The sequence below is a fragment of the Platichthys flesus genome, chromosome 5, assembly GCF_949316205.1.
Source record: "Platichthys flesus chromosome 5, fPlaFle2.1, whole genome shotgun sequence".
Taxonomy (NCBI): Eukaryota; Metazoa; Chordata; class Actinopteri; order Pleuronectiformes; family Pleuronectidae; genus Platichthys; species Platichthys flesus.
Genome location: NC_084949.1, coordinates 1,032,164 through 1,044,903, shown reverse-complemented (window position 1 = coordinate 1,044,903; position 12,740 = coordinate 1,032,164). Strand labels below are relative to the sequence as shown.

Here is a 12,740-nt window from a genome sequence, read left to right as displayed (position 1 = left end):
GGAAGTGCGCTGCAGGAGGATGTGCGCTAATGTGCGCCCCATGATGATGTGCGCTGATGATTATATTCGCTGCATGATGATGTGCGCCCAGGATGATGTGCGCAGCAGGATGATGTGCAGTGATGATGTGCGCCGCAGGATGATGTGCGTGCAAGCCGCAGGATGCTGTACACCTCAAGATGATGTGCGGTGATGATCGTATGCGCCATAGGATGATGTGCGTGCGCCGCACATGATGTGCACCGCAGGAGCGCATGTGCGCTGCAGGATGATGTGCGTGGCAAGATGATGTGCGCAGCAGGATGTTGTGGACTGCACTATGATGTGTGCCAGGATGAGGTGCGGCTGCACGATGATGTGCGCAAGGATGAGGTGCGCTGCAGGATGATGGGCGGCGCATGTGCGCCCCAGGATGATGTGCGCCGCAGGATGATGTGCACCGCAAGATGATGTGCGCCGCAGCACGATGTAAACCGTAGGAGGAAGTGCGCTGCAGGAGGAAGTGCGCCGCAGGATGATGTGCGCCGCAGGATGATGTGCCGTGATGATGTGCGCCACAAGATGATGTGCGTGGGCTGCACATGATGTGCGCCTCACGATGATGTGTGGTGATGATGATATGCGCCACAGGATGATGTGCGTGGGCTGCACATGATGTGCACCGCAGGAGCGCATGTGTGCCGCAGGATGATGTGCACCAAGATGATGTGCTCCAGACAATGATGTGCGCTGCAAGATGATGTGCGCCACATGATCATGTGTGGTGATGATGATATGTGCCACAGGATGATGTGTGCTGCACGATGATGTGCGATGATGATATGCTCCACAGGATGAGGTGCGCCACAGAATGAGGTGCGCCACAGGATGAGGTGCTCCGCGCCGCAGCGTGATGTGCTCCACAGGGTGATGTGCGCCATAGGATGAGGTGCGCCGCACCATAAGCTGCGCCACAGGATGATGTGCGCCGTAGGATGATGTGCACCGCACATTATTTGCACAGAAGGATCGCACGATGCTAGATGTTGTGCTCCGTACAATGATGTGCGCTGCAGGATGAAGTGCGCCGCAGGATGATGTGCATCGCAGGATGATGTGCGCCTCAGGATGATGTGCACATCACAGTGGGGCGGCATTGCTGTATCTTTCTATACTTTTGTGAAATATCAAATGTGATTATAATGCCATTCATGACTGCAAATAGACAATATGAAGAGGAGCTTTTGTTTGTAATATCACGTTGAGGAGGGGGACGGACAGCTGGATTTTTCTTTGTTGTAAAAAAATGTATGGTATTTTTTTTTTTTTTACTTGCTTTTTTTCTTATCTGCCTGTGTTTTGTATAGTTATGTTGGGTTTGCAAACTGCCATAAACAAAAGCAGCAGCAGCAGCAGAAGAAGACGAAGAAGAAGTGGTCATACAGGTCTGACACAGGCACATGTGACAATGTTAACAGCAGGAAACAGTGTAGCATGTAGTTTTAGTCTGTCCACAATACCATCGACAGAGACAGCACACTTAAAAAGTCACTCCAAAGAAACAGTTTAACAATAAGGCTAAGATAAATATTACAGAGGGACTCAGATGATGCAGGATATACAGGTCGATATTCAGGTTTCTAAAAAACACAGGACTCTGTAACAGAATTTAAGTAAATATCCATTCTGACTTATACGCCTTTCCAGATGATGGCGGTAATGCACCGATGAGTTGTTTCCCAACCGCCAATAAACATCAGAAGAAGAAGACGAACAGAGAAAACAACAACAACATGTGAAAAGCAAGCAGCACTGTAGTACAGTATGGAGAAACGCAATAACTGCTTAATCTTTATTTGGACTAGGCTCAGTGAAATGACACTTGAGAACGCCTGGTAGCAGGGAATCACATTTCCTGCCGTCCTTGTGTGCAGGTCGGAGTGTAACAGGAGTGGTTCCTGTACTCAGGTAGGTTGCTGTATCGTCCTACCATGCATGCAAACATGCTAGTGACAGAAACATAGATTGGGTCGTTTAAAGCGCAGCACAGCAACAGAGTGTTGGTCGCCTGACTTCCTCAAGTTAAACTAGCGCAGACAGCTAACTAAGCGTGAGTGAAAACCAGTTCAACCAGCGAAGGACCATTTTGAAGGCTGTCATGTTGTGTGCGACCAACAGTATTTCAGGGAAGGCGGGACTACAGGTCACACTACCTTGCTGGTTGGAAGTTCCAACAGTGTAATGTGACACTGTGATGAACTTGTTTATGAAACACACTTGACGATAGTCGGCCTGAGAGTAACAGCGAGAGAGTTACCGCAGGTTTCTGTTGATTCAATTGCGTTGACTGGACATACACACACGTGGATTTAACCTGGGAAGAGGATTTTGAAGCCCTTAACATGCTGTAAGAAGATGCTGTCACTATTGGATCAGCAGGGGTATTTTGTATACAAGTAGTATTTCAGTAGTTTTATTGCTGTCTGTCATATAACCGCAAACACCGGGATAGGAAAATAGACTTCAGAATACTGAATCAGTAAGAGTAAGCATTTAAAGCCAGCATGTCTTCTCATTCAGAATCAACTCTACTTGATCCCATTGACTTCATGACTACTGAAAATCGTTCAGGTAAATTTAGAGGACCGTGTTGGACATGAGTGAGCCAAATGTAATCCTAGTTTTGTAACATCTTCATTTCATTAATGTCTTAGTGAGTCTCATGTCAAGCACAATAACCTTATTAGCAGGCAAAGTTTGTATGAAACCTGTGGTGATTGGTGAGTTCACTATTGCTGTGTGAACAATATGATACCAAACAATTCCTTTATTTCCATCCCGGTGGTTAGTCTGTGTTGTTTAAAAAACATTAGGCATATAATATGATTACACACCTGGTGATATACAATACTTATTTGTAGTTTTCAGATACAGTGGTACTTCTTTTATGAACTGATGTTTCACCCTGTGTTATAGATTTGCATATTTCATCAGGATGCTTGTAATGAAAGATCATAGCTACTAGTATCCTGTGCATTCTTGTATAATTTGGCTGTACCAGCCTTTGCCTCATAGCATTCCCTTTCATCACGAGCATTAAAATGCTGTGAGAACAATTTAAAGCACTCATTACTACCACTGATTACCATGATGGTCAGACTTTGTAGTAATAAGGCATTTTGTATTATTATTAGTATATATTGTATCTCATCATCTAAATTCATTGTGTGAATTGTGTTGCTGGGCTGCCATTAAGATGGGTCAGGCATTGTGGAGGCTGCCTCCCAGACAACAGCAGCAGCTTCAGGAAGAGCTAGCTGACCGACTGGCTGACCAGGGAAGAAGACAAGAGCAAGGTAATGCTTACAATTTTTCAACAACAGATGTAGTATAGGATTCTATCGTTTTTAGGTGACCGCTGTTATCAGAAATATTTGGTTTTAATGCTTTTAGTTTCAGACAAAATAAGATTCTTGTTAGAGAGAAGGAAAAAGCAGGTTTGGAGTTTCAGTCCTTAATAAATATTCAAATTATTGTCATTATAGGAAGTGATACCTTAAATCAGATTGCAAATTTGCGACTGACTTATAAATGCTAGAGATAATTTTACTCAGTTATTACAGATCTAAGGATGTTCAAATTCAGTTAAATTCCCAAAACTTTATTTGTCCCCGGATGGCAATTCTAAATAATAAATGATGCATGTTTATCTGTCAACATTGTAAGTTATGTTTTTGGACAGAAAGTTTAAATTATGTAAAAAATAACATGGTCCAAGTGTCTTGCACCAACTATAAAATGCAGTACAAGGAGAGTAACATAATCAGCTGGAAACAACATACCATAGCAGTGTTTCCCACATAATTGATTCAGTCTATGGTGGTAGCGTGGGTGCACCAGCACATGCACCCAGTTTGTTCTAATGCCCAACAGGGCCGGAGTGACAGATACACAGACCACAGAATGAAACAGAATATCTTGCATGTATTCTATTATATACCACTCGCCTCATATTGCAACAAGTTCTGGCAGTCTACCAGGATGGTGAAACTTTGGCAATAGCGCAAGTGTGCAAGATCGAGTGAGGGAGAAGTTCAACAAGGTTCATTATGGTTAGTGGCACGAATAAGAATATGTCGGGCCACCACCATCTAGATATTTTATTTGAAACACTGCATAGGTCAAAGCCTACATTTATTTCCAATATTAGGGGTAATCAGATTGGCAATGTAGATGGAAACACATTTTTATGTATCAATGTTGTGTTGATAAGAAGAAGTTTACACCCATTGCTATTACAAGTTATGCTGATGATCTCTCTGTGACTTCAAAGCAAGGATAACGTTTACCTACATTTCATGAGCACTTTATTTCTTACTAATGAAGTATGAGTTATTAATAGGGTTAGGGTTCCTGAGGAGTCTAGGAATTAATTTTTTAATTCATAATATATATATATATATATATAAACAATACTGTAGCCATAAATAAGAACCAAAGAATAATTAAATGAACTGCATTTACAATATATAGCACTTTTCTAGTCAAAACAACTAATCAAATAGATAATATTCTCTGCTACCAGATTCTGAAAACAAATGAAATCACAATTTCCCTTCTTAGAATTGAGACCACAATTATTTTCCCAATATTCTTTTAATAGAAATGTTAGAGGGTGACCTAAATTATTCTATTTTTTTGCAGTAAAAAGCAGAAAGCCATTTAATCAATTGATACCCTAAAAACAAGCAAGCACATTTAATAAATAAAGTTAATTCTGGTCACTGCAGCATCTCCGGTTTAATCCATGTGTGAGTGCACAAGTGTGCTTCAAGTTACGTGGCAGCTTGAGTGCACGAGTGCATGTGCACACGCGTGTACATACGAAGGCTCGTCAAAATAGTACAGAGTCAGAGCAAACAAAAATCTGTCAGGAAATAATAAATAATAATCGTAATATATCAGATATGTGTTACTATTCTTTTGTAGTTTTGCTATATTGTTAACATGTCATATTGATGAATGTCACTTTAATCTTTTGCTGTAATTGAAATTACTATCAGTAACTCTGCCTCGACATGAATAGTTGTGGCTGGACTTGTGAACTGAGCCAGTCTTTTTTTAATACCCAGGTTAATAACCAGGTTATGAGGACGGCCAAGTCAGTAGTCACATTGTTAGCTGGGATAACAAGAAAATGATTATTTAGATTTTTCTTTTAAGGAGAGTATGGAGGTCCCCAGAGGAGAGCTCCTCCGCAATTTTACGGTCCTGACATCTACCATCTGCTGAGGACATGCAGGGGAGGTATGAGCACACAAATGCACACTAAGGGCTTAGCTACTGTCTGTATCTGCACTCTTTAATTATCAAGTTTGTCTAAATGTACATTATCTAACATCATTATTATTTCTATTTTTATTAACCAATCCCAGCTGATATTGGGCACCCAGACAGATCGCCAGTCCATCATAGGGCAAACATACAGACACACACAATCACTCACTCTCGCATTCACACTGACAGTCAATTTAGAGTCTCCAATAAACCTAACCTCAATCTGAGGAACTTTGGACTGTGAGAAGAAGCCAGATTACCTGGCAAACACGAGAAGAACATAAAGACTCAACACAGAGAGACGAACCGGGAACCTTCTTGCTGTGACGTGTTAGTCCTGCTACTAAATAACACAAATCAATTCTTTGTGTTTCTGGAAACACAGAAATTCTAGAACGAATCAAACAAACACAAAATAATTGATTCAGAACTGCTTGAGTGTATTGTTAGAGTGCAGGCCAGCAGGGGAGTAGGGAGGGAGGATAACCAAGGCAAACAAGAGTAAAGTGCATCTGCCCTTATCCACCACTGCGAAATTTATGAACACCCAGCTGGGTGAATATAACAAAAGGCTTATATTAAGGCATATTCCAATTAACAATATTTAAATGGTTAGTTTACAGAAAAATGAAATTTACTTATAATCTACTCACCACTATGCCTATGGAGGGGTGGGTGAAGTGTTTTAGTCCACAAAACACTTTAGGAGTCTCAGGGGTAAACAGTGTTGTAGCCAAATTAAATAACAATATACATTATGAAAAACAAAAAATCTAAATGTCTGGTTTTGTTTATTTGTCTCCTCTTTTTTGGGGTTCCGCAGTTCATGAGCAGCGTGGTTTTAGAGATTTGGAGATGCTGCCACCTGAATTAGGCATCACCATACTGTCATACTTGAATGCTACTGATCTGTGCCTGGCTGGCTGTGTATGGCAGGGCCTGGGAAAGGACGAGTATCTATGGCAGGGGTAAGGAGCATCATCTCTAGTTTCTGTCATCTTTTTTGGGATTAAAGTTATGATGTAGTAATTTCAGTCCAATTCTCAGCAGTGACAACAGTTGTTTGCATGATCTTCTATGATCTGTCAAACTAAATGAATGCTGAAAGATACTTAGACTTAGAAGGGACAAAGTTCAAGGCATTGAAAACAAATTAGATGTTTTAGCCATGTACTATACAATTGTTTCTGAAAGCTACTGTACTTGTCAGTTTTCTCAGAATTTTCCAGACAAACCATATTTCCCCAAATGTGTACAATAAAGCTCTGTTTTTATTTTCATCTGTTCCATGATGCATGTCTTCATCCATTAGACTTTGTAAGTCCACGTGGGGACACTGCTCCATATACAACAGAAGACTATCGGGTGGTTACTCATACAGAAGACTATACCTACAACTAGATGAAGGCAGCCTAACGTTCAATGCCAACCCAGAGGAGGTAACACATGCTTGAGTGATTGTGTGTAACAATCATGATAGTGTTTAATCACATCATATTAATTGTGTGTGTGTGTGTGTGTGTGTGTGTGTGTGTGTGTGTGTGTGTGTGTGTGTGTGTGTGTGTGTGTGTGTGTGTGTGTGTGTGTGTGTGTGTGTGTGTGTGTGTGTGTGTGTGTGTGTGTGTGTGTGTGTGTGTGTGTGTGTGTGTGTGTGTGTGTGTGTGTGTGTGTGTGTGTGTGTGCCTGGATGTGTGCCTGGATGTGTGTGTGTCTGTGTGTTTGTTCTGTGGTGTGTAGGGTATCAGTTATTTTATGTCTAAAGGTATACTACGTGACCACCCAACCGAGCTGGCTAAGTTCATCTTCTACACCAGACGGCTCAACTGGAAGATGCTAAGAGTTTATCTGGATGAGAGGTTAAAACATGCACACACAGACTTTGGGCCTCACCATTAGATCCCAACTGTTATACTAAGTAGATTATTTTGTGTTTCTGCCATGACATTAAATATACATTTATTGGTACCCTTTTCTAAACAAAATAAAAAATTGTTGCCTTTATCTTTCCATTGGGAATTAATTGTGTGCGTTTGTATGTGCAGGCGAGATGTCCTGGACGAGTTGGTGACCCTCCATAATTTCAGTAACCAGTTCCTCCCCAATGCTCTCCGGGATTTCTTCAGACACATCCATGCACCAGAGGAAAGAGGAGAATATCTGGAAACCCTCATCACGAAGTTCAGCCACAGATTTTGTACCTGTAATCCAGTTCTTATCCGAGAACTGGGACTCAGCCCTGGTAAGTACTTCAACACAGTACTTCAACACACTGAATATTATTACACATAATGCACCTATCCAATAGGTCTAACTATTTACCTTTTGATGTAATATTGAGAAAGTTCTTAAAAGTTCTGACCTTCAGGATGACAAGATTTTAGGTGGATTGTAAACATAAGCGAAGAATACGATCCAGCTTTTCTGAGCAATTTTGAGGTGTCAACAAAATAATTCGGCCATAGCAACCTCCCCACCATGATAACACGCACAGAGAATATTTGAAATTGATGCACATACTTTACATAGAAAATAGGAAAAGGCCAAACCCTACACATGAATGGACAGAGATTTAGGAACATAATCCACATTCACACGAAAACAAAATGCTTTATTTTAAAAAAGCCTTGTCAAAGTTGGCACAAATGTATACTTAGACTCACAGACAAACTGATTAGATGTGGGTAGTCAGAGGTCAAGTTCACAGTGATCTCACAGGCACATTTGGCCTCTTAAACTTGATATCTCAAGTCTGCCTTTAGGGAATTTCATTAAAAATATTGGCTAGTTGTCGGAAGAGCCGTCTTCAGACTTGAACTCAGGACGATGTCTGCAATCTCTATCTAGAGGAACACATGATCAATGCAGCGGGCAATTCTCCACTCAAATGCGTTGACAACAACACAGAAATCTCTGGAGCACTCCGGTGAGAAGCAGGACTTCACTTATTAATTCCACTGCAGAGATCATTTATTTTTGTTAAAAGCACATCGACAACAGTTTTGGTCCTTATTTCCAAAAGCTCTATTGACATCTTCTTCGATGACACAACATTTTCATCCTGAGATGTCTTTTTTCTGAACGATTTCCGGAGTTCATTGCATGTCTGAATGCAGCTTTGGACTCAAAGATTAGATTTCAGTGGTCACCTCATTTGAGTCTGGGAAAACATTTATGGTTTTCAGACCTGCAATAAAACTGCAGGGTGGTAATTATAGTTTGAAAATTATTTGTATGCGCATTATTGTTTCTAGGCTGGTATAGTAGAGGCCTCTGTCCACAGTGAAACGCCTGAACAAAGAAAGATGTACATTTTTCTTTTCTTACCGTAACATGTAAACAGCAAAATTGCAGTCCATCTTATTTCACTGTGGGGATGTTGTGTGACAAAACCAGATCATTAATGAACAGCTCCGTGATAGGCTGTATCAACAATGAAGATGCACTGTGTAACTTTCACATTCCTATCCTACAATTTCTTGCTTCTCATCAGCTAAAATCATCCTATAATTTACAACTCTGGGCACAATTTGTATAAAGTGACAGTTTGACCTGAAGGTGGTGCTAGAGGAATACTGTTGACGTTTTGTCTAAAATAAAAGAGTCTTAATCTTCTGGACAACAAACACATTCAGTCAATTTAAGACAGTGTGGTTAGATTTGAATAAATCTGGTGTAATCTTTGAAAGTTTGGCTGGATGGTGATGCTTCTTAGGGGATCATAGGCCTCTTTGGAAAATATATGTGCAATTCATCCTGACCTTAACCAGTAATCCCCATATGTAAACCCTGCAGCTTGAAGACCAGTAGGTGATGTGACAGTAGAAGGGTATTAAAGTTGCCACACTTCAAATATATTTCCCAACCACAGATGTCCCAAGTAATCCTGGGCTTCAGTGTTGTCAATGGACCATCCATTTATCAATTCAGGGCTTTGCCAGTGTCAGCAGACCATAAAGAAACAATCTCTAACCCTGTTGCTCTTCAGTCCTAGAACCTGCTTCTATGATTAGTAGCACTAGTAGGATTAGAGTAATTGTTCCAAGCCCATGGCTACAGTATGGATAGCTGCTTTCCAAAGGCAGATAATTGTACTGTTGCTCTGCCTCTCCATAGTAGCACTATACACATTTTTCTGTTTAATTTATCATATTTTAGGTTTAAATTACACATAAGATTTACAAGTCCTATTCAGAAAGTGCTAATGTTTTCTTTACTGACATTTATCTCTCTTACAGTGGTTCCTTTTAAGTAATATTTTGGTTACAAGAGGATTAGAGGTTAGAGATTCCAAGCATTGTCCTGTAGTGTTAACATACCCGCTCACATTAGACTCTTTACTTGTTCTCCTTAGTGCCAAATATAGCTTAGGATTTTTAAAAGCTTTGGGAAACAGTGACATTAAATCACCATATCCTGTCATCTCTCTGCAGATGCTGTCTATGTGCTGTGCTACAGTCTGATCCTGCTGTCCATCGACCTGACCAGCCCCCATGTCAAAAACAAAATGTCAAAGAGGGAGTTTATCAGGAACACTCGCCGAGCAGCACATAATGTCTCAGATGACTTTGCTGGCCACCTCTATGACAATATATATCTGATTGGCCATGTGGCTGCATAGCTGCACCAACCAGCGGACCAGTATACATTCTCATACTGCACTGAATCACAGGAAGTGGTGATTAGGACCCTATACATGTCTGGAGCACTGTGGAACTGGAAGAACATGTCCTTTGAAAAATGTAACAATAAATAAATCTTATTTAAATATTAGTAAAACAAAGAAAATGATCTGCTACACTGTGAGACTATGACTGTGCTACCAAATATTAGTGATGTTATTAGCGTAAAATTACAGGTGTGACATCATCTAATGTCTTTAAAAGTCAAGAATGAGGCCGTTTTAAGAGGACGAACTATGATACTGCACTGACACATGGGGACTAAGGATGGTGAAGGGTCTAGGAGGAAGGGGAGAACTTCCCTTCCGCTGGTCACAGATGCTGGGGGAGTTGTGCTGATTAACTATTGGACAGGAGTAGTTTCTCATTCACTGGTAGGATAAAGACTGGTCCAACTATTCTTGTGGGAAGTGAAACAAATGACCGAGGCTAGCATAAGATCAGTCACTAGTAAAGTATTTACCTGCGTATCAGAATGTCCATGTGTCAAGATTTAACTAGAAAACATTTTTTGCATTTTAATCCTATTTCTCATACTTTTTCCCTGTTTTAAATTGCATGTCTAATGAGTGTCACAAATTCATATGGGGGTGTATGCATAGGAAAAAGATTGAAATGAAATTGGCCTGTCTACCACCAGACAACGAGACAAAACACATTTTAATACCAGGTGTCAATTGGACATTAAACACCTCAGCGGCAAGGCATGATGGTAAAATGGTAAATGGAGAAATTAACTTTGCATAACATGTTTTAGTGGTTTATTTTATAATATTAAAGTTTATATATAATATATATGGGTATAATATTAATGCTTCAAATTTATTCAGATGTGTTTCAGTCAGTTTTTTTCAGCAAGCCATTCCGTGAGTTTTGCTCTAGAGTTGGATAAAAGTGTTGGCTGAAGTCAAATATGCAGTATTTCTGATTCATTCATTTACTTTAAAAAAAAAAGAAGCTATAATTTCATATTTTTGCCAAATGTTTAACTGCCCAATCAAAAGCTTAATTTTCATAAAAACGCAGTCACTACCTCCCTGACATAATAGAATAATCCATCATTTTGACTTAGACAATCAGTTTTATAATGACTTCATAACATCACTTCAGGTGTGATAGGGACATTCTTCAAGGAATGATGAGGAATGCATGTTTAATTTGGCAATTTTAACAGTCCTTGATAAAATAAAGAAACTGATATGAAAAGTAATAAAACAAAAGGATGTTATTTAAATGCTGATTATATTTGTTGTTGGATGTCGAAATTTTGCAGGACATCACTACAGTTGAGAAGATGTGTTAAATCAGGCTAATAATGATCCCCATAAGTATTTTCCCTCCGCAAGCAGCTAGCATGTCACAATGGCCACTAAATGTGTTTAGCAGAGGTAGGAGGGCATTGTGGCGGTTTTATAATATACCTGATTACCAGGGTATATATCAAGACCTAGATTGCAAGTTGCAATACCAAAATGTACACATTTTTATTTGTCTTTTTGTAAGTTAATAGATTCTAGACCTTTACCTAGTTTGGAATTAATGACGTTTTTCTTATCTTATTCTATCTTACCATGGCTTAACTTCTAATTCCTTCAAATTCATTTCATTGAAGATTAATCATTGCTGACACTGATTTCAAATTGAAACTTTATTGTTCGCTTTCAATTTTGAAGGAAGGCCACATCCTGTTTATATATGAAGTATTAAATCTGAGTAAATCATCTCCAGACACAATATGACCTTTGACATCTGTGTTTTTGTGAATATAGCCTATCCCGGGGAAGTGTTTACGTTCTGCAAATTATAGGAGTGCAGAGGGGAGAAATACATGACCTATGTCTACACATACACAAAGACATATATTTCATTTATATTCTGTAAATATCTGACTATATTTGTGAATTTTGATAAATGCATTTTCATACTGGACTTTCCAAGCAGAAAGTGCTTTTAGTGTCAAGTAATCCCAAATTCCAAAAGTATTTACAGAGACATGAAATAGAAAAGTCTTACATTTTGTCCAAACAGAAACATGTTATGAGAAGGTTTTAATGTGGCACACGTTAGAAAATAAGGAATAAAATGTATATTTTACTTTCAGTATTAAATAAGGTACTTAAGGTGCCTGAGAAAAAAGTCAACTGGCACTCGTTTATTCAGTCCAATTCAGACCGGTGGACCCAGCTCGTTGTCTGGTGGTAGACAGGCCCATTTAAGCTTGATAGAGATGATGGATGGCCTCCTGAGCCCAGGAGCCTGCACTTCATCAGCAAAAGCAGCCACTGCAACAGCCACTGCAACACAGACATGCACTTCAGACTGGATTACAAAAGACTCCTGGTTAAATACCGCACTGACGCTTCGACAGGTACTGCTCCTACTGTAACTATGGTTACTACCAAAACTCATTCATCATTTACAATTGCTGCTGCTGCTATAGTAATGCTAAAAACTGTATATACACATAATTATTATTATGACTAGACATGATAAATGTTTTCATTCAAATACTTTGCTAATGACTGTTATTGTGATGCAATGTGAAAGCCTTACTTAACACATGACAAAACATTTAAACAGTAATGTACATTAACATATTACTGTAAATAGCATTTTAAATGCAAAAACTATAAGAATACTTTATTTAAATAAAAAATTATGTTTACATACATATGTATAAATACGGATATATTATGGGGGGGGGGGGGGGTTCTCTCAATGGAGGCCGCCATGTTTCTTGCAGTA

General features: G+C 39.5%; 1 protein-coding gene across 3 annotated transcripts; it reads left to right on the top strand.

The window, feature by feature from the left end:
* The first annotated feature begins 1,736 nt into the window (after positions 1-1,736).
* Positions 1,737-10,803, top strand: fbxo8 (F-box protein 8). 3 transcript variants are annotated; one of them, XM_062387324.1, is made up of 8 exons: positions 1,737-1,947; positions 3,236-3,335; positions 5,203-5,286; positions 6,140-6,284; positions 6,629-6,755; positions 7,054-7,172; positions 7,359-7,555; positions 9,747-10,803. In XM_062387324.1, the coding sequence occupies exons 2-8, from the start codon at positions 3,236-3,238 to the stop codon at positions 9,932-9,934; spliced, it is 960 nt and encodes a 319-aa protein (XP_062243308.1). In that variant the 5' UTR covers positions 1,737-1,947; the 3' UTR covers positions 9,935-10,803. The 3 variants fall into 3 exon arrangements, with proteins under 3 accessions (XP_062243308.1, XP_062243309.1, XP_062243310.1); XM_062387325.1 differs by lacking the exon at positions 1,737-1,947 and adding an exon at positions 1,967-2,386; XM_062387326.1 differs by lacking the exon at positions 1,737-1,947 and adding an exon at positions 2,447-2,610.
* The last annotated feature ends 1,937 nt before the right edge of the window (positions 10,804-12,740 follow it).